This window comes from Oryza glaberrima, chromosome 2, assembly GCF_000147395.1.
Source record: "Oryza glaberrima chromosome 2, OglaRS2, whole genome shotgun sequence".
NCBI classification, from domain to species: Eukaryota; Viridiplantae; Streptophyta; class Magnoliopsida; order Poales; family Poaceae; genus Oryza; species Oryza glaberrima.
The window spans coordinates 24869396-24892272 of NC_068327.1; the positions used below are offsets into that span (position 1 = coordinate 24869396).

At 46.9% G+C, this 22877-nt stretch overlaps 5 protein-coding genes and 1 non-coding gene across 7 annotated transcripts; all 6 read right to left on the reverse strand.

The window, feature by feature from the left end:
- Nucleotides 1–104: 104 nt before the first annotated feature.
- On the reverse strand, nucleotides 105–2828 carry LOC127763949 (uncharacterized). Its single transcript, XM_052288756.1, has 6 exons — nucleotides 2663–2828; nucleotides 2399–2555; nucleotides 1673–1976; nucleotides 1334–1492; nucleotides 1043–1224; nucleotides 105–506 (listed from the first exon to the last, which is right to left on the reverse strand). Exons 1-6 carry the CDS (start codon nucleotides 2706–2708, stop codon nucleotides 413–415), a joined length of 942 nt encoding a protein of 313 aa, XP_052144716.1. The 5' UTR covers nucleotides 2709–2828; the 3' UTR covers nucleotides 105–412.
- Nucleotides 2829–3762: 934 nt separating this feature from the next.
- Nucleotides 3763–3836, reverse strand: TRNAT-AGU (transfer RNA threonine (anticodon AGU)). Its single transcript has one exon. It is a non-coding gene; the product is annotated as a tRNA-Thr (tRNA).
- A 353-nt stretch (nucleotides 3837–4189) lies between these two features.
- Nucleotides 4190–6604, reverse strand: LOC127761292 (uncharacterized protein At1g65710-like). The gene is made up of 2 exons (XM_052285563.1): nucleotides 5490–6604; nucleotides 4190–5400 (listed from the first exon to the last, which is right to left on the reverse strand). Exons 1-2 carry the CDS (start codon nucleotides 6405–6407, stop codon nucleotides 4480–4482), a joined length of 1839 nt encoding a protein of 612 aa, XP_052141523.1. The 5' UTR covers nucleotides 6408–6604; the 3' UTR covers nucleotides 4190–4479.
- A 4068-nt stretch (nucleotides 6605–10672) lies between these two features.
- On the reverse strand, nucleotides 10673–11522 carry LOC127762323 (ferredoxin-thioredoxin reductase, variable chain-like). Its single transcript, XM_052286799.1, has one exon. It carries the CDS (start codon nucleotides 11390–11392, stop codon nucleotides 10943–10945), a length of 450 nt encoding a protein of 149 aa, XP_052142759.1. The 5' UTR covers nucleotides 11393–11522; the 3' UTR covers nucleotides 10673–10942.
- A 373-nt stretch (nucleotides 11523–11895) lies between these two features.
- Nucleotides 11896–16000, reverse strand: LOC127762322 (vacuolar-sorting protein BRO1-like). 2 transcript variants are annotated; one of them, XR_008015503.1, is made up of 3 exons: nucleotides 15242–16000; nucleotides 12384–13530; nucleotides 11896–12211 (listed from the first exon to the last, which is right to left on the reverse strand). XR_008015503.1 is itself a non-coding variant. In XM_052286798.1 (2 exons), the coding sequence occupies exons 1-2, from the start codon at nucleotides 15848–15850 to the stop codon at nucleotides 13087–13089; spliced, it is 1053 nt and encodes a 350-aa protein (XP_052142758.1). In that variant the 5' UTR covers nucleotides 15851–16000; the 3' UTR covers nucleotides 12371–13086. The 2 variants fall into 2 exon arrangements, 1 of the variants encoding a protein (XP_052142758.1); XM_052286798.1 differs by lacking the exon at nucleotides 11896–12211 and having other exon boundaries at nucleotides 12371–13530.
- A 146-nt stretch (nucleotides 16001–16146) lies between these two features.
- On the reverse strand, nucleotides 16147–18374 carry LOC127762321 (ethylene-responsive transcription factor ERF054-like). Its single transcript, XM_052286797.1, has one exon. The coding sequence runs from the start codon at nucleotides 18153–18155 to the stop codon at nucleotides 16731–16733; it is 1425 nt and encodes a 474-aa protein (XP_052142757.1). The 5' UTR covers nucleotides 18156–18374; the 3' UTR covers nucleotides 16147–16730.
- Nucleotides 18375–22877: the final 4503 nt, after the last annotated feature.

The window sequence follows — 22877 nt, forward strand, 5'->3', positions numbered from 1 at the left end:
AACTAAAATGATCGACCAATGGATACTGGATACACAATGCTCATACTCCTACCTAGCTTAACTCCTCCCGTCCCACCCCCTCAGAATATTGTTAATCATTGTGGAAACTCGAACATGATTGCCGTATGTAATTGCATGGGATGGAAACAGAACTATTGGCCCTGTCACCAAAAACTAAAATGATCGCCCAATGGATACACAATGCTCATACCTAGCTTGTCAGTAACGTGACAGCATGAATTTGACCATTACTTCGGTAGCTTAAAGGCGACTTTACAATTTGCTTCAGGCTCACAAATTTCAAAGGCTGATAACCAATTCTACAGCTTTCAGAAAACGTCATAATTTGCTCCAGCCTCACAAAGTCGTAGCAGCAAGAGGAATGTGTCATCTTCCAGACATAACAAGAAATTCACAGTTTTCTCCAAAAATTTCTGATCCCAGAAGCAAAAGATTTCAGGCTCCCAAAAAGACCTGTCTTCGGCTCAACCTCCGGGTTCTCTTCTCTGTATGAAAACAAATAAAAAGGGGACACGTTATTAACAAGACATCCAGCATGAAAAAATGACAAAAGAGCAACTGAAATACTTAACAATCAGCATGTTGTATTAAACAAATTGACCCAAGAGTGAAACTCAGAAAAGTGTTCTAACACATAATGATTTTCTATGATTGTTATCAAACTAGTGGAAACAGGCGGTACACTAAGTCAGAAAGTCCCATTTGAGCAATGGAATCAAAAGACAAAATGCATGACTATAATAAAGTAGTCATGCTTAGAACATCCACCAATGGAACTAGAATGTGTTAACTTGTGTAGTGGCCAGAGCTGAACATAAGATTATTAAAGTAGTATTCATTTGATATCATTAATTGATGCAAGCAATAATACTCCATAGTTTAAGTAGTTGATCATACAAAAACACTGAATAATGCAAACATAACCAGTTATTAAATTAAATACTATAATAATGAAAAAAATCACTTGATAATACATCGGCTTTAACATGAAAATAAGGATATAGCACGTAATAAGCAATACCTGTCCAGTACATTTGCCTTGACCGTCTTATCACCTTCAATTGGATCTGATACAGGTGGTTCACTGACATTCTTAAACCTTGCTGTACTATTCAGCTCTATCTTGTCAGATTTGCTTTCCCCTAGTTCTAGGTCAGTTGGATCTGATTTAGTATCTAGTCCCAGAGATATGGAATCTTCATTCTGCATACACAATTCTGTGTATTAGAATTTTTGAGAAAAATGGCTACACAATTTTGTATCAGCACAAAATAATGAACTCATGGAAATGTTCAGCTCATAGCATTAGAACCTTTATGCTGTCACTTTCTGTTTGACATGACTTGATTGATTCATTTGCACCCTGTAAACTATCTGCAGTGTGAAGGTCTTGCTTGACAGCTTCTGTTTCTCCAGTGTAATGAGAAGTGCCTGATGTCATCTGTGATTCTTCCAATCTCCATGTTTCAGTCTGAAAAAAACACTTATAAGGCATATGAAATTTATGGCCGCGGTGGCTTGTAAGATTGGAATCAGGTTTTAGATTGCACGCTTGAAGCGCATAAAGAACACAAAAGTTTGTCAAAATGGGTGAACTTTAGACATTTTAACGTACTGTTTGGCAATAAAGGCAAAACAGGGAGAAACACACCTTATCTATGATTTCAGTGCTGGTAGCAGCAACTTTCTGGGAGAGGTGAAGGTCATCTGTATCTTGGTTTCCACTGAAGCTTTCAGAATTAAATTGAGCATTTCCATGGACATCCTTGGGCTTTAAATGCTCAGAATGTTCAGCTGTTTCGGGCAGCTCAGCTGCCTTAGACTGGTCCAGTTGTAACATTCTCTGGTTGTACTCAAGTTCCTGAACTATCTCCCTCACCGTGTAGTGACCCCCTCCAACATGTTGACGAACAGTCGTCATCGTGGGGAATTTACCATCATTCGATGCCTTATACCTGCACTAAGCAAAACCACGAAGAAGCATGAACTATTAGTCATGTTGTCGCTGCATTTGAGCCACCTATTTCGTATCAGTTATGTGCAATCACAACACATAATAGATAAAGTCGCGCTACATTTCACAACATCGGTTTCTAGGTTTGAAGTTCAAGTAGTGAGATGGTCTAAACAGCACACTACTTGCACCGTGTTTAGTTCCAAAATATTTCTTCAAACTTCCAACTTTTCCATCACATCAAAACTTCCCTACACACATAAACTTCTAACTTTTCCGTCACATCGTTCCAATTTCAACCAAACTTCCAATTTTGGCGTGAACTAAACACAGCCTTAAATGCAAAACCAATAAACCATCCATAAATCTCCTAACTCAAATCAACGCAAGATTCACAAATGCCAACAGGACAAAGCCACCTACTCCTCAACAAATTTCTCTATTTTAACCCTCCTCTCCTGCTTGGTCATCCTCTTTGGCCCTTTGGGCGCCTCCTGAGCGGACAGCGGCGCGGCATGTGACTTCCATCGGCAAGTCCGGTGGCACGAGCGCGAGATCGTGCTAGAGACGCCCGCAATCACTGGGAAACAGAACAAACAAAGATGAACAACGAATCAGCACCGCAGCCACCCCCCCTAAAAAAAAACTCAAGCAAAATTACCCATGTGGAGGGCTCCGATTACTCACCCCGCTTGGATGCGGCGGCGGTGTAGAGGCGCGCGGACGCTTGCATCGGGGAGGCAATGGCGGATTGGGCTGGGGGGATTGGGGTTTTAGGGTTTCATGGGTTGTTTTGACTCGATGAGGACGAGGTTTTGTCGTGGTGGGGAAGCCGAAGGGAGAGGAGGGTAGGGGCGGCGGCTGGTTTGATGTCTTCTCGCCGGCTTTTCGGCCGACTAGTTGGGCCGATCTCGGCCCATGTAAATCCAGCAAAATGCCTGTTCTTAAAGCTGGGCCCATCTTGCCACAGGGGTTCGTCTCCGCGAAGGCGGAAACAACTTCCGAGAATCCCGATCCATCGCTCCGGGCGATCAATCCCCCCTCCCTCCACTTTCTTTTTTTTACACCATATTACTTTTCTATTTTAAAAATTTATGCACTTAAAATTTATACACCTAAAATTTACACATCTAAAGTTTATACACTTAAATATTACAGACCCAAAGTTTATAAGTCAAAAGTTTATATATCCGATTCAAATTTAAATTTGAATTCAAATATTTTATATATATATTATTTCTATACATCTAAAGTTTATACACCTAAAGTTTATAGACCAAAGTTTATAAGTCAAAAGTTTATATACCCGATTCAAGTTTGAATTTGAATTTGAATTCAACTTTTTTTATATATAGTATTTCTATACACCTAAAGTTTATACACCTAAAGTTTATAGACCCAAAGTTCATAAGTAAAAAGTTTATATATCCGATTCAAATTTAAATTTGAATTTGAATATTTTTTATACATAGTATTTTTATACATAAAATTTTCTAACTTTGTTTTTTTTATTATTTTAAAATTTATGGTGTATTAGGAAGAGAAGAAGGGGAGAGGACGTATAGTGGGATGGGGGGTGATCGCTGGCAGCAATCACCCACCCATTAGCGTCGCCCCAACACAACAAAAGTGTCTCCCAAATGAAGAGAAAAGGTTGAATTAGAACATTTGAAACATGAAGGTGAAACTTGAATCTGAACAGTATATATGAACAAAAACCCTTGAATTAGAACATTTGGAAGATGAAGAGAAAAAAATGAATTCAAACAATACTACTAAAAACAAAATGCTTTCGTTGAGAGTCGAACTCAAGACCTCCCGCTTACTAAACGGGTGCTCTAACCAACTGAGCTACGAAAGCTCAAGTTGTGTAATTTTCAGTGTTTCGTCAATTTTATGTTGTTTTCCCTGCCAAAAGAAATTCATGAACACTGAATAACCATGATATGTTCAGTGATTTGTACTAAGTAAGTTTCCATGTTCATTTCATTGAGAAAATTACTCCGATCCTAAGAATTGCAGTTTTGATAGGAGAAACTTGAGAGAGTAATCTGGAATTGTGGTCCTGAACCCGGACTACAATGATCAATCTGGAATTGGGTTTTTGAAATGATAGTATATAGAGATTATAAACCAACGTGCTTTGTAACAAAAATAAAATCTTGCATAAATGGAAAATGAATCCATTATATGCTGAGCTAGAACAGAAGAACCTGCCGATAAACTGGAAATGAATATGAAATCAATACAACAGAAGATTCAAGTGTGCAGCCTAAACACTGACGACAAGAGTATACATTGCCAATGTCACACAATGACCTACATCTGAACAATGTATCACTAAACCAAAACAGTGGACCACAATCCACAAACACATCTGTGACTGAAGCAGCAATCCATCTTGCCACTAGAAACCCAATCTACTACGAATGACACTGAGCAGTGATCACAAATTCTACAACCTAACAGCAGCATACATGAGTAACATGGATAATTTTTTCCTTCTATGACATGGCCGAGACGGCCCGAACACCCGACCGGCCGCTGGCCACGCTGCTGCCGCCGCCGCCGCCGCCGCCGCTGCGATGAGCACCGCGTCCACGATGAACGACGTTGTTGCTGTTACCACCAGAGCTGCCGGCGCGCGACCGGACGCTGTGCTCCGGCTGCGCCGCCCTCTGCTTGCTGCTCTGCCGGGAGCGGTTCAGCGGGCTGCGCGCGCCGGCGTGGCTGCTGCTGCCCTGCTCGACCACCTCGTCGCCGTTGTTCGTCGAGCGCGACGCGCTCCACGTCCGGTCCGCGGACTCCACCGAGTTGGGCTCCCACGACGGCGTCCACGGGTTGCCGGAGACGCTGTTGCTCCCGGCGGACTCCTGCGGCTCGGTCTCGCCGCCGCCGCCGCGGATGTCCCCCCGTGGGGCGGTGGCGTGCCTCTTGTGCACGCCCGGCTCCGCGAGGTCGTCCATGCCGCCGCCGAGCGGCGCGTTGACCGATCCCCTGTCGTTGGCGGAGCGGTCGGGCTCGCAGGAGTGGCTGTCCGACGACGAGGAGTTGAGGTCGGCCACGGCGTCGAGGATGGAGCACGCCTTGGAGACGCACGCCGGGAGCGAGAAGCTGGGCAGCGTCGCGGCGGTGGCGGCCACGGAGGTGGTGTTCTGCTGCTGGTGGTAGCTCTGGATGTCCTCGAGGAGCTGGGTGGCGTACGAGTTGGTGTTCTGGTCGAAGTCCCGCGACGCCCGGCGAGACCGGGCCTTCGTGTTGAGGCTCTCGGCCGTGGCACTGGCCGTGCGCGTCGCCGTCGTCTTAGACGCGGGCGGCGCCGCCGCAACGAGGACCGTCTCCTCCACGACCTTCGGCTTCTCCTTTGAACGCTCCGTGGCCTTCTGGGGAGCGGCGGCGATGGCGAGCGCGTTTTCCGAAATTTTCTGGATTCACGCGAGGGATTTGAGATAAGAGGAGGGAATTGCGGCAATAGCTGGCATAAAAAAAACTCGAAATTTGTATAGGTTGTTACCTTGTGGCGATTGGCACCATTGTTGCTGCGGAGGGAGTTCTCGTCGATCTCCACCATGGGGCTGCGCCTGTACGGCGACGAGCTCCGGCTCAGCGAAGGCGTCTGCGCCGCCGTCATCTGCCCGCCTCCAGCATTCTCATTCCCTGCAGCCACCATCCTCGCAGGCGAGCTTGATCTCGGAGACGCGCACCTCTTGCCGGACGCGGCCGCGGGCGACGGCGCGCGCGCCTTCTCCCTCGCCGGGACGGACACCATCTTCCCCGGCTGCTGTCTCACCACCCGCTCTCCGCCGCCGCCGCCTCCGCCGGAACCAGCCGGAGCCGGTGCAGGGGACACACCCTCGGCACGCCGCCCAGGCGATCGGCTCGCTCTACGGCTGCCGCCGCCGCTGCTCCTCTCCCGACTACCAGAGCGCTTCCGCTGCGGCGAGCCCCGGTGAGGCGACGGCCTGGACACCGCGCCGCCATGCCTCTCCCAATCGCGCTCCTCATCCCCACCACCACCACACCCGGGTCTCCTCTCCTGATCAAAGTCGTAGCTCCTCTTCGACCTCCGGTGACCGGCCCCCGTCTCGCTCGACGCCGCCCTCCCGGACGAGCTCCGGCTGAGGCGGCCGCACTGGATGAGGATCGCGTCCACCTCCTCCTTGGTGCAGCTCGACGTCCGCACCGGCATGGTGGGCACCACCACCACCGGCCTCCTCTCCTCCACATTCACGGCCCCGGACTTCGTCTTCACGACGAACACCGCCTTCTTGTCTCCCGCCGCCTCCACCGCCCTGCCCGCCCTCGTCTTCTTGCCCTTGTCGTCCGCGGCGATCTTGCCGGACTTCCTCTTCACCTGCGGGGAGGTGGTGGCCTCTGCACCACCGTGCGGTGGCGTCGTCTCCTTCTGCGTCTTGCTGCAGCAGAGACCCATGGTAGAGGAAACCGGAAGAAGATGATGAAGAAGAAGAAGAGGAAGATTGAGTTGGAGTGCGAGGAGGTGGTATTTATGCTGTGCTTGGGGGGAAGCGGATTAGGGGGAATTAATTATGTGTTGGAATGCGTTGTGTTTTGTGTTAGCGGCTGCGAGCTGCGTGCATGGGCGTGGCTGATGGCTGCTGATGTATGAGATGATGAGAGGGGGGGATTTCAAATCTTCTCTCGCTGATTGCATTCGGGCGCACGGGTGGGGCGAACGTTGAGGAGACCGTAGACCTGGCGTTTGAGGACTGATCTGCTGTGTTTAGACCGTGGCAGTGATGGTCCACGAGTAACGGCTCCACGGCTCACGGAGAGGAAGCTGAGGCTGGGGCCCTGATTATCCATCTCAATTCATCAAAACGGACAGTGATTTAACTGGCATAGTGCATAGTGGTACTAATGTAGGAGTATCTGGCTTTGATTATCGTTTACCAGTACTGCCTGGCTGCCAGCACAGCAGATCAGCGCTGTATTTGCTTACTACCAGTAAGGGCATTCCCAACCAAGACACTAGACATAGACATAGTTTCCATAAACTCCATATCATCAAGAAACTAGTACTAGACATTACTCTTCCAATACAAACACTACTATTCTATACTTAAATTTAATGCTACTTATCTCACATAATATTTTGGATGTTGTGTAGAAACCATGTCTTATGTAAGACATGGTTTCCTTCTCTTTCCTCATTTATTCACTTGACACATCATTTTTCATCATATGTGGCAGCTTATTTAATGCTATGGACACCATCCTAATCATTAGGTTGGGAATGCCCTAATGCATTGCACGCAGAAATCAATAACTGCACCCGGTACATCAGATGCGGACGGGTTTTTTTTAAGGAAAAGAAAAGAAACGAAGTACTAGTAGTAATTCTTTGTGGGCAAAATGCTGCTGAGCTGTGAGATTCAGTTCTCACCCTTTCTTGCAGCCTCGAAGCGTCACGGTGGTAAAAGTTGTTCATTTTTGCTCGGCTTCAAGCCTTCAACCATGCGGGGCCCCGTTGTCACTTGTCACAAACAGGCTTACTGTATCTGCACGGCGATTCAAATGGGCGTTGGGCATCCGACGCGAGCGAGCCCGATCCAGATTCACCCAACGGCTTCCTGCCTACGACACGCAGACGCACAAGATTTGCACGCTCGCGGGCGATTCCCTTTGCCCTCCTGTCGCACCAGAATTCGACCGTTGCGTTAAAATACCTCTTCTTTTGAACGCCCGGAGAGAAGCCGACCGTTGCGCCACGCCAGAAAGCCCGAAAAACGCCACCGCGGCATCCGTGGCAAAACCCCCCCTTTTTGATCGGATCGGCACTTCGGCAGCGCCAGATTCGCGCAGCCGAGAGAGGGAAGTGAACCAAACCACAAGGTTCCAGATTGGTTTTTTTCTTTTTTTTTCACGTGGACGGCGTGAGAGGAAAATGGAGGAGCAGTGGGCAGCAAAGCGGATCAGGCGCAGCCATTGATTGGTAAATTGATTGGCTGATGGATTTCATCAGCTGTTGCAGTTTAGCCATTCAATTACTGGGGCCTGATGACCCCAGGTGGCATCAATGGTTCACGATTTCACGTATGCGTACGACTTGAATCGCTGCCGGCGCATACGAAAGGATAGGTTTTTTATGTACGCTCGGACCACGCTCACATGGACTGAAACACATGGATTGACCAATGGTGCCTTTGGGGGATTCAAATGGAGTAAGAGAATCCAAAGCTAGCTCAGGCATCAGGGAGCTTCCAAGTTGACCGTTCTGATCCGGGCTACGGAGTACTATGCAAAATCGAAGGACGCATTTAAATGGCAGGTAGAATGTCAGCGAACAGACGTATAGCTCCACAAAGGCTGAACATGTAAAGAGGAGTAAAAGGGGGAAGACGTAAAAGAATGCGAAAAAGAAAAAAAGATGCGTGCTTTTCTCATCAGACAAACCAAAGAAAGCAGAATCATGGCTCACTGGAGTCACTGTCCATAGCTTTGAGTGGTTTCATCGAAATTCATGCCAAATTTACATCAGAGACTTCGGTTTATGGGAGCAAACCTCATGAAAGGCACAAGAACGATAGTGGAGTACGGTAAAACAGAGACTTTGATTTATAGCTGAAGGAAACCTGAAATGGATACCAGAAATGTAGAATACAGAAAATGCATCACTCACAGCACAAATCAATAGAGCAGAATGTTAGCGAATACCAATTGATTTTATTTCGGTGCATTCGGTAATAGCAGTGCTAAACATCTAAAGTACGTCAACAAACACAAGTCCTCAGAGTTCACCAGACAATAACACCTCAGGATCACTACTACTATAAACAATGTTTGCGGATGTAAATTCACGATTGAGACTGTGACACCTCAGGGCTCTAAAAGAGAAAAGTGAAGTACAATGTTTTCAGATGTTAAACACATAACTGAGACAGTGTGGCACCTCAGGGTTCTAAAAAGGAAGTGTAGTATAATGCTTGCAGATGTTAAACTTACGAGTCACAACTTGCTGATTCTGTCTAATTTGAGCTTTAACCGAACAGAGCATTAGTCATCGTGCATAAACAGAAGAAATTTTACAACAAAATGCTGCAGAGAGTAAAAGGAAATGCCGTCCACATTGAATCCTTGAACCCTTTCTATAGTCTATCTAGCCATAGGGCAGAAGCATCACTTTAAGTTGTCAACTCGACATTGTGCCATGCAAAGATGCACTTTCATGAAGCCATTTCCACTTTTGCAGAAGATGGAGCAAAAAATTGAAATTAACTGCAGTAAACAAATTTACTGGAGAAACTCGCACACACAATCAAATTGCAATATGATCCTTACAACATCGTTCTTTAAAGCCTTAATGTAAGTCTTATTTGATGTTTAGTTGCTACTTGGCGCAGTCTGCATTATGCCTTCAAACATAATCGCATAAGAAACAGAATTATATATTCATAAAAAGAATAAGATTTTTCTGATTAATTCCTTATTTATTAGGCTACCTTGTATCCAATGCATCAACTTCATTTTGCATTCATTTTCTCCTTGTTGATTCAGTCCAAATAAATTCAATCTTTTGAACACATTGGTGATTTCCTAGAAATCGATGAAAATCCCATGAGCAAGTTTCAAACATGGCGTCATGAAATTTTCATAAGTAGTGTTCTCTTCTAATTCAAAGATCACATTTTGGGTAGTTCCCAAAAGGTTAAGCAAATAAAAGAATTTTTGTTTTAGATAAGCTGACATCTTCCCAAAACCTTCAATTAACATAAGTATGCATAGCATTGAATTTATGGTTATGACTAAATTTGGTCAAAATATGTCTCTTTTACAGTTATGAATTGACCCAGTTGGCTGTTTGATGGCTTATAATTTGTGGGTAGGTGATAGATGGTTCCAAATGGTTGGATTAAAATTCTCCGGAAACAATATGCAAAGGCTTGGATCAAAGTGGAAGTTTCTACTTTCATAATACAATGCATTAGAGTCTAACGGGCAGGTTGTTCTGAGACATCTATATGCAACTAACGGCCCCAAGAAGTCCCAGATATATCGCATTCTGGATCAAAAAAACAACTACATAAAACAAAATAGTACATCTTGCACACTATATACTGAAGAGTACTCGGACTAGTTTACATGTAGCTGCATGTTATGCCACTTTGTGCTATCTGATACCATGTCATACTACCCAACTGAGGACATAGAGAATGTCACAAACTAAAACATTTAATGCAATCTCTAGTTCTGTTCATATGTTTAGGTTATCTTTCAAATCTTGTAAAATTAACAAATTTTCTTCAGGATAACCTGGAGAATGATTCTTTTTAGAATAAAGGTCCTCGGACCCAGCTTTTCATTGAAAGCAAAAGATAGATAGTGAATTCTCAGTCTTAATGCCACTTTGGATAGGAGGAATTTGGATTGAAATCTTTGTCCACATCATCCAAACACCTTCTTCATAGTTTGTTCTTCTGTAAGCCTACAAGGAGTGTTTTAAGAGAACTTACTTCGTTAGGATGTATGCTCCGTGATCAGATAATTTGACGGTTTCATGGATTGGGCATGATGATTCAAATGTTCCTAGTAATGTATAGCTCTACTTGCCTAGCTGATTCCCACACAACAAACATCAGTCTTGCACTCTTGCTTGCATTCAATAGCACAATAGTGCATTTTCCTAGTTGCCGCACTAGAACTATAATAATAAGAGAATCAGCAAAAGAAAAAAAAACATAGCCAGCAAGACAACAGAATGATCACTATTTATAGCTATCGATCATCATCATCATCCAAACATTTCCCACATCTGAAAAATTAGATGTCGAACTGGAGGAGGAAGAGCATGACAGTAAGCAAACAACTTCCTTGCCATGTTCCCTACTCTCTTCAGTCTCTCTCATCTCTCTCACCACACAACCGAAACAATATACACATGCCACCGCTGCGGTCATTATTGTATAACAAAAGGCGCTAGGCTTACTTGGTCACGGTTACTGATCGATCTCATTCGTCGATGAACTCGAACTCGTCCTCGCGGAGGTGGACGAAGAACCTGACCGCCTTGTCCTGGCCCTCCACGCTGAGATGGAACTCCACCTTGAAGGGGAAATTGGCCGTGATGCGCTTCCCCTTCCAGACGGCCACGTACTGCTTGACGACGCCCTCCATTCCCTTGATGTCCAGGTCGGGCGCCTTCATGACGTGGTACACGCGCACGGGCGCCGTGACTCGCACGCGCTTCCCGATCTTGGGCGCGACGGCGGCCTCCTCCGCGGCCACGTCCTCCGCGGACAAGTCGCGGGGGGTGAGGGCGACGTGGCGCGCGGTCCGGAGGCGCGCGCGGCGGGGCAGCGGCCCGAGGCATCGGGCGGCGGCGGCGGCGGCGGCTGAGGGGAGGAGGACGGAGGACGTCGAGGTGGACGGCGGCGCCAAGGCTGCGGTGGTCGTCGCCATTGCGAGAGGCTAAGCTGCGGCGCGCGCGCGGTGTGGAGAGACGGTTGAGTTCGGTGTCGAACAGGTGGTGGGCGCGGGAGAACCGAGTAAAGAGGATAGGCGTGGGGAACGAAAGGTGGAGGCGCGCGCGGGGGGGGGGGGGGGGGGGGGGAGGTGTGCGATTCTCCGAGTTGCGTAAAAAATTCTCCGATGCCTTGGATTTGCTGGTTTTGGGCCCTGGAAATGTCGAGAATTTCAAGGATTTTCAGGGATAAAATCCAAGAGGACCAAGAACCCTGTCTCTCTCACCTTGTCTCCAGAAATCTTCCTGCAACTCTGGTTTCCTCGTTTTATCACTAAGGCCATGTTTTGTTCCCATGAAAAACTTTTCACTATGTAATATTGAATGTTTGAATACATGCATGGAGTATTAAATATAAAAAAATTAATTATACAGATTACGTGTAAAATTGCAAGACGAATCTTTTAAGGCTAATTGTTCTATGATCTGATAATGTGGTGCTACACTAAACATTTGATAATAACGGATTAATTATGCTTGATAAATTCGTATTGCAGTTTACAGGCGGAATCTGTAATTTGTTTTGTTATTAGTGTATGCTTAATACTTTAAATGTAGATCCGTATATCCGATGTGACACGTTAAAACTTTTTACCCTAAAACTAAACATGGCCCAAATTCTTGTGATTTTTTTAAGAATGTGAGTCTTACAGGACCAAGTCATGTCATATACGCCAAGGGTGCACTTTGAAGATGCTTCGGCTATGTTTAGATCCAAAGTTTGGATCCAACCTTCAGTTATTTTCCATCACATTAACCTGTCATACACACATAACTTTTCAGTCACATCATCTCTAATTTCAATTAAAATTTAAACTTTACACTGAAATTTAAACTTTACACTGAACTAAAGACAGATTCCATTGCCACGACAGGAGGTGAGATGGAACGAACGTAGCAGAATTTGGCAATAATAATGCAAATGCTCACCTGAGTTAATGGATAAGGCCGGGAGCACACACTTGGCTGTGGTTGGCCGTGCGCCCGTGCCAAACCAAAAGGAGCACCTAGCGAGTAGTAGCGACTAGCGAGCACGAGAGGGACCGGACAGCTCGGCTTCTCGTTGGTTTCCTCGGTTCGAGTCGCCGCGCTTGCGACTGTCGCTGGAGACGACGCTTGCTTGCGTTGCGTTCCCCCGCCGTGGAGGAGCCGCCAAGCCGGTACCTTCTGTGGATAAAGAACGCTCTGAAAGCCTTCTGTTCCCGGCCGATATGCCCGAGTATTAGCACAGATCCCAGTTGACAGTTGTAGAGATGGCGTCGGTGCATTCACCAGCACGATCGTTCAGTACATTGCCTTCTTCAGACAAACACTTGAAGAGGGAGACCCATAGTTGCCAAAATGGCTAACAAAATGCGGCACTACCTCATAATATTCTTGCAAAATGTTAAGTGGCATGTAGATGAACCATCCATGTTGTCTACAATAACGAGCCCACAAAGATGGTATGGTAAATCATAGTAACAACCCATGTAATCGCCAGTGCAGGTTCCTGTGGCTATTTACACCCCCAGCAAGTAAACAAACAAATCTTAATCGACCCTGCAATTCACTGCAGCAGACGATCTTTAACATGCAAATGCAGTGGCACTGACACATGTGATTCCTTCCTTTTGCAACGTTAAGGGTTTCCTTACGATGATTGATTACCGGTTTCTGTCTTCACATCTAAGATCTCACTCAGGGAAGCAGACCGGACAAGTGAAGCTGCTGGCAGAGGAGCTAGTAGTTTGGCTGCTGGGACTCGCAGAAGATAGATGCGGTTGTTCTCATTCAGTGCTCTCTCCAAGTTCTGGTTCATATCTTGTTCGAGTCTGGAGGCAGCATCATAAAGGGATCCTGGGGCTCCACGGACAGCTTTCTTTGCATCGACAATTGCATTAATTCCAAACTGTAATCGAGCTATCTCTTCACCGATTTCTGTTTTCTCATGCAGTTCAATAGCATAGCGATAGCTAGCTTCTGCATTGAATAGAGCAGCCTTTAACAGGATGTGTGCTACCCAAGATCTCTCAAAGTGGTTTTGTAGTGGAGGGATAACCAGTGAAGCATAAGCTTCTTCATAATACAAGGCAGCCTGCTTAGAGAAAAACGCACAACGTTAGGTATTTTCTGATGTAGATGCTTTTGGACATGAAACATACAAAAAATGAATACTGTGCAGTCTATAGATAACGCAAGTTAGGGTGCTAACTTCGCTGCTCCAATAACCTGATGGAAACAGTAAATAGCACATCTGTAAACTTTGGCTTTCCTAAGGCTGTGTTTGAGGGAGAGGAGATTGAGAAGATTGGGAAGATACGCAAAACGAGGTGAGCCATTAGCGCATGATTAATTGAGTATTAACTATTTTAAACTTCAAAAATGTATTAATATGATTTTTTAAAGCAACTTTCATATATAAATTTTTTGCAAAAAACGCACCGTTTAGTAGTTTGGGAAGCGTGCGCGTGGAAAACGAAACAACCAATCTCCCCATGTTCTCCAAACGAACGCAGCCTAAGTTCTGTATTTCTTTTTGAAATGATTGGTCAAACTTTTAAAGCAGTTGGAACGAGTTCAAAATTCATAATTTTCTTAGTGTAAGAATTATGCCACAGTAATTTTTTGGTCACAAAATGCTGGTGTGATATCAGTTTAGGCATAATATACAACAAAACATCCACCTTGCAACAAGTGTTCACTGGTTCTGGAAGTAAATCTGTATTTTAACAATCAGGATTTGAGCATCATAGGTTATCTACGCCAACCAGGAAGCACAGACAGAATGATGTTTGAGGCTTAAGTCTAACATGATCTTCATTCTCATTCAGAAACTACTTCATGGTCCATAGAAGGAAATGAATACATCCACCAATCTGCAGCTAGTATTAGATGTTCTGATTCAATTAGTTCTTTTGACCCAGTTAAAAAGTTAATTTATTAGATTTCATATGTATGATGGAGGATGGTAAGACAAATGATGGACCGAGACATGCAAGGTGATGACATGTTACTAACAGTTGTCCTGATGCTAGTGCCTGTGGAAAGCTGCTCGTGAACTTACTTCAGATATTTCCCTCCTGTTGTCTATTCATTAACTGATCTGTTCTTCAAACTTAACTCATAGTTCACATAATGATCTAAAGCTAGAATTGTACTGTATCAGTATTCAGTAAGGTAGATTACAAAGAATGCTCAGCCAGCTCAGCTTACTGAATTCCTAGCACAAAACAGAATTCTTGGAATGGATGTGATAGTAAAAAATGAACATTGTGCAAGTTAGGGGTGCTACATAGTGCATAGTTTACTGCAAGTTTCTGTCACTGTAATTCAGCACAAACAGTATTACAATAAGCTAATATAGCGCCAACCCAGCCTCCCACAAAGGAGGCTTTATAAACTTATAGCTAAAGCTAATATTTCACGAACTAACTGCAAATCATGCCATAGTTCTAAGGGGAATGCAAAGGGGGCTATTTTCGATACTGCAATTGGCAGTTGGCACAAATTTATAGGTTATGAGCTAATGTCTCACAGTCTCAATTGCGTGCCACATAGCAAATATAAATTGGCTGCGTACATCCGGTTTGGATGTATTCTAAAAAGCAAATCTAGAAAATGCATCCTCACAGCACCCCTCATAGATCATAGTATGTCTATCTAAAAGGATTTTTTGTTACAATATTTTCTTTGCATAATTTGCTTCACCCAGTCAGAACCCTAACAGCCAACAGGCAAGGGAGGGGAATTTTTTTCTGATCAATGCAGTGCCACTAGGGAAGATGAGCGAGCAAATCCAATCTCACCTGCTTGGCGACCTTGGAGCAAGCCGCTGACGACGTCCCCGCGGCGAGAGCGCGCTCGAAGCAGCACTCCTGCGCCTGCGCGAGCATGAGCCGCTCCAGCATCGCGGAGGCCTCGGGGCCCATATCCACCGTGTCCTCCTCCTCCCCCTCCATCATCTCCCCCGCCGCTCTGAACGCCCCCGCGGCGCGCTGGAACTCCCCGCACGCAGCCTTGACCCCGCCCTCCGCCGCCCGGTCGACGGCCGCCGCGATCCTCGACGAGGCGGCGCCGACGTTGAACACGACGGCGGCCTTCTCGAAGCGGAGGGACGCCGCGGTGCGCCTGAGGTGGGGCCTGAAGGCGTCGTGCCAGGTGAAGGCGAGGTCGTCGTCGAAGTCGCAGGGGTCGTCGCGCGCGGAGGCGAGGAGGCGGTGGTACCGGAGTAGGAACGCGCGGCGGGAGGCGGCGTCCTGGGTCGTCGCCTGGGAGCTCGGAGCGGAGAGGGAAGCGCGTGCCTCCCGGAGGTCGGTGAAGAAGGCCGAGTTGAAGAAGTGGCGGTCCCGGAAGAGCTCGGTGGCGGCCGTCTTCTTCTCCGGGACGGAGAGCATCGGCGACGGCGGCCGCGACATTGCACGCCTCTTGGCTTTGACGGCGGCGACCGGCGAAGGCGAAGGGGATGCCTGCAAAGGTTGCTACTGCAATTGTAAATGCTTTCCTGGCCCAGCTATTAGTAGATCGGCCCATCTGGGCCATTGGGCTATTACGAGTTTCTGGCCCAATTTCTTCTCAAACAGTTCGAAATTTCGAATCCACATAATAATTCCACCGATCAGACACTCGCGCCATTAATGTGAACATGTCTGTCCATATTTGTGGTCATGAACTCATAACGATGACTTGAAGACGAAAAACAAGACTTTAGGAAGACATGCAACTATCAATTCATTATTATTGACCATAGAGACTACAGTACAAATAAGTACCTTGCCGATGGCACATCTCTTCCAAATCAAGAAGACACACATGAATAAATACATGATAGTACGTGCAAGAAATGAAGAAAACACAAGCATCAAGTAAGAACAGAGGAGAGCATAAAACCCGTCTCCTCTTTCCAAGCCTCTTTCAGGAATCCTTAAACCCTTACCTGCTACATTCAACTACAAATCCTGCAGGTGACAGACACTGATACGATCACTAGCTAGTCAAATGTCTAAAAGAATCCATCTTTGAATAATCATGGAAAGATCGATAAGGATGACGCTTGTAATATTTGGCCATCCTTATCCCAGCCTAAAAAATGCAGCCGGGTTTTTCCTTGTGGTTTTCAGGAGGAGATTGGTCAGAGAGGAAGGTCGGGAATGGGAATGCCCTCGAGGAGTTGAGATATTCCTGCGATGTGATCGCTGGTCATACTGTGCGATGCCACAAGCTGTCTCAAAAATTTGCAACCTGTGTGCATCTCACAACCTAGGTGTTCCTGCGTGTAAGAGTGGCGTGTGATGCTGTTTAGTCCTTCCATGCGAAGTTTGGACTGTGGCAAGGAGGGGGAGGACGAGGAGGAAGAGAGGAGGAAGCGGCAGTGGCCATGGCTGTCCCTGCCGCCGGCACCGGTGCCACGAGGACTTCCGGCGCGGTGTAGGCGTAGTCCATGCCGGTCTGCTCACCGGCCAAGCGAGACTGGAGGAGGAGGCCGTGGGCGCTGTCCATGTCGTAGTCCCAGACGGAGCTTCCTGGCCCCCAAGCGCTGAACCACGCCTCGTCGGCCGGACCCCAAACGCCGCCGGACGTCACCGACGGCTGGAACATGGCCGTGTTGCCGTCGCTGCCATGTTGTTCAGCTGTCTGGAGCTGAGGATTCAGCTCGGGTTCTGGAATGCCGTCCTGCTCTGCTACGAAGAGCAGAGGCTTCGGTTCAGTGTTGGATGACTCTTCTGTAGGCTGCTGCGGCTGCGGCTGAGCTTGCTGCGTGTGGCTCTCGTCCGGTGTAGGCGGAGCCGAAGAGGAGGAGGAGGAGCAGGAGGCCGCGGCGCTGGCGCTGGTGCGTCCGCTCCCGCCGGTGCGGCCTTTGCCAAGGAAGAGGTCGGGGAAGTTGAGCCGCGCGTTCTCGCCGCGGAGCTTGAAGGCCTCGCGGTCGTACGCCATGGCTGCGTCCTCGGCGGTGTCGAACGTGCCGAGCCACAGCCTGGTGCGGTTCCGCGGCAGGCGGATCTCCGCCACCCACTTCCCCCAGTGGCGCTGCCGCACGCCGCGGTACAGCTTGGGCGGCCCAGGCGCGCGCAGCAGGTGCTGGTACAGCGACGGCGGCAGGGCGCCGCCGCGCACGCCTCGGGGGCTCAGGTTCAGCGCCTCGCTCCAGTAGCGCAGCAGCAGGCGCTGCTGCTCCTCCGGCGGCAAGAACTGCGGCGGGAACAGAGGAGACGCCGCCCCAAACTGCGGCTGCTGCTGCTGCTGCTGGCTACTGCCGAACGATATCATTTGCTGATTCTGCAAGGGTGATTGCTGCTGCGGCAGCAGAGGCTGCGGGTACAAGCTGGAGTACTGCAGCAGCGGGAGGAGCCTTGGTGCCGCCGCGCCCGGAGACGGATCGTACGCGAACGGAAATATATGTCGCGACGATGGCGGCTGATTCGGCAAGGACATCGCCGGGGGAGACATGGGGTTGGAGACAGAGGACGAGTCGGGGGAAGCAGGGGCCGACGACAGCGAGGAGATGGAGCGCTGGAGGCGACGATCGGGGCTGCGGATCTTCTTCTGGGGACGGAGCAATGCTGCGGCCGCCGGCGCGTCTTCTAAAACTGGCACCGGCTGCTGCGTCTCAGCCGCGGAGGAGGAGATCGCCGCGCTCACTCCCTTCCCCTTCCATCTCCGCCCGTGCCCGCGCGCTCCTCCACCGCCTCCGCCTCCGCCTCCGCCTCTGTCCACCGCGTCCATCCCGCCCGATTCACGAACACACCCAACAACGCCGCGCGCTCTCTTCCTCACACACCACCGGTCGCGATTCCACCGAGTGCAGTAAACCCGGCCGCCCGCTACAGCAACAACAAAATGCTGCGGTAAAACGAGCGAGACGGCGGGGCGGGAAAGGCTTTGGGCGGGCGACCGGTGTGCGCGTGTGCGCGGTGGAGGCGCCGAGCCAATGGGGCGCGTGGTTCTGATTCGGGGACGAGCGCCTCGGGGCGAAACGGGCTTATAAAGGTGGGTGATCGCGCAATCGAAAGGCGAGGTGGGATTTTTTTTTCGATCCCGTGGAGGGTTCCACAGGGGAGGAGGAGAAAAAAAGCATGCGTCGTTTGTGTGGCGGGAACGGATCGTGGTCGGTGCCCGGGACCCACGCGCATTGACCCGTCTGCCCCTCTCGCCTCGCGACACGGCGGACGTCACGATTCGTGCCGCGGCGGATGGGGCGCCGCACCGATCTCGAGGCGTAAGCTGGGGGCACCACGTAGCTTTCGGCCGCTGTCACGGCTAGACATGGACGGTACTGATCGAGAAAGAAGCCTTAGACTGATCCATCTGTTGCTTTCCTTGCAATCCAGTATTCTTCTAGTCTCAAGTTTCTCTCCGCTTCAAAAAAATCGCGTTGCTCCTCTTCTAACTCCAGCAAAGAGACAATATCAGCGAGCGTTTCAACTTTCAACGATCCGATCTTAACTCGAAATAATTTGACGGTTTTGGACGATTTGTGCAACCAATGCAAGCAAGATGAGCATATACTCCTACTTTGCGAAACACATATCAACGTGTTATTGGCCACAGTGTGCATGATTAGGGTTGTGAAAGAGCTGCATGCCGAAAGGGGGTGAACAAACTAATTAACTGAGCTTATCGTCTTAATTGTTTAGTGGAAGATGGAGCTCTAGCCACAGAAGACAGAACTGATTACATAATTTGGTCTTTTGCTGATAACAATAGTAGCCACAGAAGCTAGTAGATTAACACAATGCATCAAGGATAACTATGATCTGCACAAATATTGTTTAGTTTGGCAAATAAAAAAATTCCCTCTTCTCCGTGCACCATGAAGGATTAGCAAGAGATGAGGTCACGGCGCGCATTCCTGCCGGAACAATCAATGCAACAACTCGTACGGAGTAAGCATATAAAACTATTGCGCTGACCATTTCTTTTAGTGACATGTTTATGGGTGAATGGTGATCTCTATCTGTACCGGAAGCATATCAATCTTACCAATGGAGGAGTATTATATAGTCATCCAGTTCTGAAGTGCTTCTGCCTTTTCTTTCCCCTGCTGGATCAGGCCTTATGTTTGTTTCGTACCCTCAAGCAATCAATTAAACCCTATTTTCCCTATTTTTGTCATCATCTCAAGTGTGCTGCTCGGCATGGTATATCCCTCTTATTTTATTCAGTTATCATTTTATTCTGAATGCATAATGCACTGATTTTTCTTTCCTACCCATCAAACTGACAACAATGAGTGCTCGATAAATGACTCATAACTGTTGAGTTACATAAGCAACGTACGATGAGCAGAACCTTCCCATTTGGCAGTTTCCGAATAATCAGTATTATGAGATAGTAACAGCCATGTGCATGCAGCCAGATACTCGAGGACAGAACCAAGCTTCCCGACGAATCGTGCAACCTTTTGCCGTTGCAGGCTCGTTCGCGAAATCTCCATTTGCAACATTTTTTTGAAGCCGAAAAATATAATCATAAAATTCACACGCAGTGGTTTTCTTTCCCAACCACACCGCGAATACAAAAGGATTGTCTTCATATGGTTGAGACGCCGGTTAAAGAACTCTGCTGCAGCAGATGCAGAAAATGGGGGAAAAAAAGCTTATTGTGTACATACTCTCTCTGCTCTTGTTTGAGGTAAACTAGTACTCCCTCGTTTTAGGCTACAAGATGTTTTGACATTGGTTAAAGTCAAATTGCTTCAAATTTAACTAAATTTATAAAAAAAATATAATAATATTTACATTACGAGTAAAGTTCATCACCGGTCTCTAAACTTGTACCGTTGTGTCATCCCGGTCCCTAAACTCGCAAATCGACGGTTCAGGTCCTCAAACTTATTTGATTGTGTCATCCCGGTCCCTAAACTTGCAGATCACTCGTTTAGGTCCTCCTGCGTCACCCCGGTCCCTAAACAGAATGGTCTAAAGACTTTATATCAAAAAATAATTTATAACTTTTTCATGTGAACTTTAATGAAGACAAACTTTATATCAAAATTGTAGCCCTCGACGCGACCTACAACTTTGTAGTTGTAAAGTTTTTGAATTAAAACTGTTTAGGGTCCCAAAATATTGTTGCATGTTTATAGATTTTGAAATTTTAATTTTAAAATTATATTTTGGGACAAAAAAATGACTTAGAATAAAAACAATTCAACTACAAAGTTGTAGATCGCATCGAGGGCTATAAGTTTGATATAAAGTTTGTCTTCATTAGAATTCACATGAAAAAGTTATGAATTATTTTTGAATATAAAGTCTTTAGACCGTCCTATTTGATCCAGATGATATTCAAATTCAAGTTTAGAGACCAGAGCGACTTAACTGAACAAGTTGGAGGAACTAAACGAGTGATCTGCAAGTTTAGGGACCGGGATGACACAGTTGAACAAGTTTGAGGACCTGAACAATCGATTTGCGAGTTTAGGGACCGAGATGACACAACGGTACAAGTTTAGGGACCGGTGATGGATTTTACTCTTACATTACCAAATTAGTTTTATTAAATCAATAATTAAATATATTTTTATAATAAATTTATCTTGTGTCAAAAAATATTCAAATATTCCTATTTTTTCTATAAACTTAAAGCAGTTTGACTTTAACTAAAGTCCTTTTAAATTTCAAACTAAAGAGGGTGGAGTATTACGCTATCAATTTTCGGCAAAATTTCTTTTTCCGAACTTTCGGTAATATCAGCTGATCAATTGACATGTTTCCCGAAAATACGACACAAGCAGGGAGGGGCGCTAGTCGCGGTGACCTTTTTGGCATTTATGCGCGCAGCACGACGCACCGAGAGTCCGTGACAAACCCAGAAACTGTCGTGCGACTGTGGCTTCGGCTGCCGATCGGGGCCCCCTCCCCCAGGCCCTCCTCTCCTCGCTTTCGGCACGCACGACTCCAAAAACTGCACCCCCCGCATTATCAGATATTCAGATTACTCCCATCCTCTCTTCTCCCCCTCCACCACGTATACACGTATTATACGAGAGCAACCCAAAGTCCACGGCGACAAGCCAAGGGTGCCCAGGGCCCCATCTCCACCGCCGGCCGGCGGCGACCACCGCCCTGGCCCCACCCACCAACCAACCAAAACCCCCCTCTCTTCCCGCGAGGCCGCGACTCGCCAACGGCCACTGCCAAGCGTGCAGGCTGACTTGCCTTGCCCCGGACGGGCCGCGCGCGCCGTCACGGAGGGGGAGGGGGGGGGGGGGGGGGGTTAAATGGCGGGGAGACTTTTTGCACGGTGGCCGACGGCGACGCCGCGGAGCGCGGGTGGCCACACACGATGGGCACGAGCCAACACGCACGGCGGCCGGCCGGCCGGCGCGTGCACGGTCCGACACGTGCCCGCGAGACGCACCTACGCTACGCGCTAATGATTCTGGGACTCGAACTTCCAAACGTGGCCCAGCGCGCGTGTGTTAATTTTTTCAAAAGTCAGGGGAATTTAGCGACTGCTACTTGGCACTTGCACATGCATGGAAAAGGCGCACAAACTAGCTAGTACTAGTACTACTACTCTACGCGACGACTACTTGGACAAGTGCGCGAGCTATCCAGAATCGAGAACCTTCCATGCCACCCTATTTAGATGAGATTAAAACTTCTAAGTATGTTTAGATACTAATTATAAATATTAAACGTAGACTATTAATAAAATACATCTATAATCTTGGACTAATTCACGAGACGAATCTATTGAGCATAATTAATCCATGATTAGCTTATGTGATGCTACAGTAAATATTCTCTAATTATAGATTAATTAGGCTTAAAAAATTGTCTCGTAAATTAGCTTTCATTTATGTAATTAGTTTAGTAAGTAGTATATATTTAATACTCTAAATTAGTGTAGACTAAAGTTAAGTTCCTGGATCCAAACACCACCTTACCGAAAGAGTTGCTAAACAATTCCATGTGTCCTCGTTAGCCCCATACAAATATCTGCGAAGTGCTTCTTCCAGGTGGCACTGTTTACGTAATCAATTTTAGTCTTCCAGAAGTTTGATGGTGAAATATTGTACCATTCCCCCCAGTATTTTGTGTAAAATATTTTTTGTTATAACCTGTCTTGTAGTTTTCCTTAGTAAAATGTTTTCCAAATCCATCTACCTACCATTTTTAGTCAAATCTATTTAACGCTAGAGTACATATGTACTACTAATTATGTGGGTTAATTGTCTCAAAATTTATTTTAATCAATTTATACATGGAATGTGTGTGTATTAGGTTCTTTAAATAAGGTTATTGTGGTCATTTATTTATTCTCCTAATGTCTTAAATTAGGTAGAATTTTAATTTTTATGGGACGGAGGAATTATTAAATATTGGACACACTGATAAAAATCCAACTTTAACATGAAAATGTTTACCTTTTAATTAGGTGGATTATATCATGATTGTGTGTTATGACCTTTAATTTGGTGGATTATATCATGGTTGT

Bases quoted from the DNA above. Each gene is read 5' to 3' on its own strand.
- LOC127763949 (XM_052288756.1), bottom strand. From the start codon at position 2,708: ATGCAAGCGTCCGCGCGCCTCTACACCGCCGCCGCATCCAAGCGGG. The intron at 2,556-2,662 runs GTGAGTAATCGG...TCTGTTTCCCAG, and splicing joins CGCCGCCGCATCCAAGCGGG to TGATTGCGGGCGTCTCTAGC. The intron at 507-1,042 runs GTATTGCTTATT...GTTTTCATACAG, and splicing joins AAGGCAAATGTACTGGACAG to AGAAGAGAACCCGGAGGTTG.
- LOC127761292 (XM_052285563.1), bottom strand. From the start codon at position 6,407: ATGGGTCTCTGCTGCAGCAAGACGCAGAAGGAGACGACGCCACCGCAC. The intron at 5,401-5,489 runs GTAACAACCTAT...GCGTGAATCCAG, and splicing joins ATGGTGCCAATCGCCACAAG to AAAATTTCGGAAAACGCGCT.
- LOC127762323 (XM_052286799.1), bottom strand. From the start codon at position 11,392: ATGGCGACGACCACCGCAGCCTTGGCGCCGCCGTCCACCTCGACGTCC.
- LOC127762322 (XM_052286798.1), bottom strand. From the start codon at position 15,850: ATGTCGCGGCCGCCGTCGCCGATGCTCTCCGTCCCGGAGAAGAAGACG. The intron at 13,531-15,241 runs GTGAGATTGGAT...TTCTCTAAGCAG, and splicing joins GCTCCAAGGTCGCCAAGCAG to GCTGCCTTGTATTATGAAGA.
- LOC127762321 (XM_052286797.1), bottom strand. From the start codon at position 18,155: ATGGACGCGGTGGACAGAGGCGGAGGCGGAGGCGGAGGCGGTGGAGGA.